Source organism: Charadrius vociferus, unplaced genomic scaffold (genome assembly GCF_000708025.1).
Source record: "Charadrius vociferus isolate BGI_N301 unplaced genomic scaffold, ASM70802v2 scaffold185, whole genome shotgun sequence".
NCBI classification, from domain to species: Eukaryota; Metazoa; Chordata; class Aves; order Charadriiformes; family Charadriidae; genus Charadrius; species Charadrius vociferus.
The window spans coordinates 1,315,170-1,316,371 of record NW_009648955.1 but is presented as its reverse complement, the minus strand read 5'-3'; the positions used below and the strand labels follow the sequence as shown (position 1 = coordinate 1,316,371).

General features: G+C 59.0%; 1 protein-coding gene across 1 annotated transcript in view; it reads left to right on the top strand.

Moving 5' to 3' along the window:
- The first annotated feature begins 726 nt into the window (after positions 1 to 726).
- The window catches only part of ELOVL4 (ELOVL fatty acid elongase 4), a 32,138-nt gene continuing 31,662 nt past the window's right edge, over positions 727 to 1,202 (top strand). The window contains exon 1 of the mRNA XM_009887517.1: positions 727 to 927. Within this exon, the coding sequence (XP_009885819.1) occupies positions 727 to 927 (201 nt within the window). The remainder of the gene's footprint in view (positions 928 to 1,202) is intronic.

Genomic DNA, 1,202 nt, shown 5'->3' with positions numbered 1-1,202 from the left:
CACTTTTAGGCACCACTGGGACAAGCTGGACTTCCATGTCTACCCAGGCCTGCAGGGGCTGACATAGCTCCTCTTCCGTTTCCCAGAGCAAGTGAACCCCAGTCCCAAACACCTGCTGGTTTCCAAGCTCCAGGCACAGCAGCTCTGCTCGCAGTGGAGTAATAAGCCGTGCCCAGTGCACTTCTCCCATCCATAGGGTTGGGATCACAGCAGCCAGGGCGGTCCAGGATCTCATCGGAGCGTGATTCACCCAGCAGGAGGAGGAGGAGTGTGAGCTGTGCTCACCAAGACCAAGTGACAACGAGTGACACAGGTGCTGGTGCACTGGGGGAGGGAGACGTAGATACCATCTGATCTGCTGTCTGCCAGGAGGAAAGCCTGCAACTCGGGTGGAGCAGCTCCCCTCCTGTCCCTCGGTGGGGAAACTGAACCCAAAGGTGTCACGCAGCCATCCACACTGCGTGGACCGTGGGAGAGGGAGGGCGAGAGACAAGCTGGCAGGAGGAGATAAGAGGCGACGGGTGTGAGGAGCAGCTGGTGCACCCACAGCGGGCAAAGGGTTTGTTGGGGTTGAAACATAGGGTGCAGAAGGGATGAACCAGGACTGCACCCACGGCCCTGCCGGCCTTTGCCATGGCGGCTCCTTCTCCTGCAGTCCCCAGCAACGGTCCAGGCGGGTGAACCTCTCAGCGCCATGACGTGACCATAAAGGCTTTGGTCCAGGAGATGGAGGGGAGGGGGCGAAAGTCTCCTGGAGGAGGCTGGGCAAGTTGCTGGTCAGGGAAATGCCACCAAGCGCCACCGGTGGGGCAGGGAGATAGGGGAGATCCCGTTGCGATTGCTGATTTTATCAAGCGCTGGGATTTTAGCGGCGGCTTCTCGGGGCAGTCGGCCGCAAAGCCGACGCCTCAGTACCAAGAGCCTGAGGTAACGCGAGCGCTGCTCACGCCTGTGCCTTGGCCTGTCTGCCAAGGGGGGTGAGACGGGAAGGAGAGAAGAAGAAAAATCCAAACTGCTACAGAGAGGAAAGGAAGAGAGGAAATAAAAGTTGACTGAAATATTTATTCCCCCCGTCGGGCAAAACCATACCCATTAGAAAATGAAAGGCAAATTAAGATAATAACCACCTCTTTTCCACCCCGGGCGCCCACTTGAGGGAGGAGAGCGGAGGGGGGAGCCCCAAGGGAGCGCCGGGGGCCGCC